General features: G+C 38.6%; 1 protein-coding gene across 1 annotated transcript in view; it reads right to left on the reverse strand.

Annotated features, from left to right (window-relative positions):
- LOC144980693 (uncharacterized) overlaps positions 1-2,500 on the reverse strand; it is a 36,605-nt gene that overhangs the window by 11,973 nt on the left and 22,132 nt on the right. Inside the window, 1 exon segment of the mRNA XM_078928377.1 lies at positions 1,221-1,441. Within this exon segment, the coding sequence (XP_078784503.1) occupies positions 1,221-1,441 (221 nt within the window).

The raw sequence follows: 2,500 nt of genomic DNA on the forward strand, positions 1-2,500 counted from the left end.
CAACGCTGTTAACGGCCAGGTACTCATGTTACACTTGAGTATTGGTGAGCGAGAATGTAAATAAAGAGCGTTTTCCAAGGACTCAACTATGTGCCAAGCCAGGCTCGAACCCAGTTCCTTCCGATCCGAAAGCGAGTGTCGTACCACAAGACGACATAGCCGTACTGCTGGGTGGACATGGTGGGGGGGGGGGGGGCAGAAAAAAAACCTAGACTGCAATTTAGTAACTTCCTGAGGCCACGGGGTTGCGATTCATCTAGCAAATTAATGGACACGTCACGTTTACCGACACTTTTACTTCCATCTCTTTCTACTACTTTTGTCTACGTCACGTTACCAACCTGGTATAGAAACTCAATAGAATTTGGCGATTACCACGATTTCGTTGTACGGTACAACTCTAAATTCAGTAACTTCCTGAAGTCACGGGGTTACGATTCATCTAGCAAATTAATGGACACGTCACGTTTACCGACACTTTTACTTCCATCTCTTTCTACTACTTTTGTCTACGTCACGTTACCAACCTGGTATAGAAACTCAATAGAATTTGGCGATTACCACGATTTCGTTGTACGGTACAACTCTAAATTCAGTAACTTCCTGAAGTCACGGGGTTACGATTCATCTAGCAAATTAATGGACACGTCACGTTTACCGACACTTTTACTTCCATCTCTTTCTACTACTTTTGTCTACGTCACGTTACCAACCTGGTATAGAAACTCAATAGAATTTGGCGATTACCACGATTTCGTTGTACGGTACAACTCTAAATTCAGTAACTTCCTGAAGTCACGGGGTTACGATTCTTGTAGCAAATTAATGCCCCCGTCACTTTTACTTCCACCTCTTTCTATTTTTTTTTCTACGTCACGTTACCAACCTGGTATAAAAACTCAATGAATTTGGGGATTACAACTCTAAATTTAGTAACTTCCTGAGGTCACGGGGTTACGATTCGTGTAGCAAATTAATGGACACGTCACTTTTACTTCCACCTCATTTATTTTTTTCTACGTCACGTTACCAACCTGGTATAGAAACTCAATAGAATTTGGCGATTACCACGATTTCGTTGTACGGTACAACTCTAAATTCAGTAACTTCCTGAGGTCACGGGGTTACGATTCATCTAGCAAATTAATGGACACGTCACTTTTACCGACAGTTTTACTTCCACCTCTTTCTACTACTTATTTCTACGTCAAGTTACCAACCTGGTATAGAAACTCAATGGATTTTGGGATGGCCACGATTTCGTTGTTGTTGATGTGAAACAGCTCTAAATTCCGCAACTTCCTGAGGTCAGGGGGCAAGGTGGTCATTCGGTTGTAGGAGACGTCCAGCAGGGTCAAGACCTGCTCCTGACCCAGGGTGTCCGGCAGCTCGTCAATTTTATTCTGCGACACGTTTAAGCTCTTCAATGTCTTCACGTGACCTGGGGTTGGGAACAATTTTTAAAAGATTAATAATATAATGATAATAATAATAATGATAATAATAATAATAATATAATAATAATAATAATAATAATATAATAATAATAATAATAATAATAATAATAATAATAAATAATAATAATAATAATATAATAATAATAAATATTTAAAAAAATAATAATACTATACTACTACTACTATTACTATACTACTACCATACTACTACTACGACTACTACTACTACTACTACTACTACTATTACTACTACTACTACTTACTACTACTACTACTACTACTACTACTACTACTACTACTACTACTACTACTACTAATAATAATAATAATAATAATAATAATAATAATAAAAGATAAGCTCGTGGTGTCAAGTGATGTACTAAAAATAACGCATTTAATGACTCCAAAGCCATGAAAAAAACTTTACAAAGCGCAATATCCACTAAACGTGTTCAAAGCGCTTTACAAAGGGTCCCTGAACAAAAGCAACATGTAACATGTAGAGAGAGACATAAATAATATTTTATACGTAGAAACTTATATCTCTTCAGTTTGTGTACTGTTAAAAAATCAAAGTTTTCCGGAAAATGTGACCCATCGTCTCAAAACGGTATTATGTCGGAATGAACCATTTTCTTAAAAGCCGAAATAAATGTTAAACTGGTCAAAAATATAAATTGTTGGCATTAGCATCCTAAAATATGGTATCCATTCTCCTCAATAAAACATACAAACGCAACACAAGTCTGATATTTCTGACTATAAATTCAATTTTCAACATCTTAACTATCCCGACTTAATACTGTTTTGAGGCGAAGGGTCACAAATGGTCCGCGGAGGCAGCGTGGCTCAGCGGTAAGGTCTTTGCTTCGTACCCGAAAGGTACTGAGTTCGATCACCCGCCGCTGCGCTGTGTGGCCTTGAGCAAGTCACCTCGCCCTAGTTCGAGCTGCCTCACGGCCAGTGCGCTTCATCGGTGGGGTCTTACTACCTATCCAACATGTACTCGCTGTGGGCAAGAACCCGAGACGGCAGAGCATCTA

Source organism: Berghia stephanieae, chromosome 10, assembly GCF_034508935.2.
Source record: "Berghia stephanieae isolate SIO BIC M18660-M18661 chromosome 10, UCSD_Bste_1.3, whole genome shotgun sequence".
In the NCBI taxonomy this organism is placed as follows: domain Eukaryota; kingdom Metazoa; phylum Mollusca; class Gastropoda; order Nudibranchia; family Aeolidiidae; genus Berghia; species Berghia stephanieae.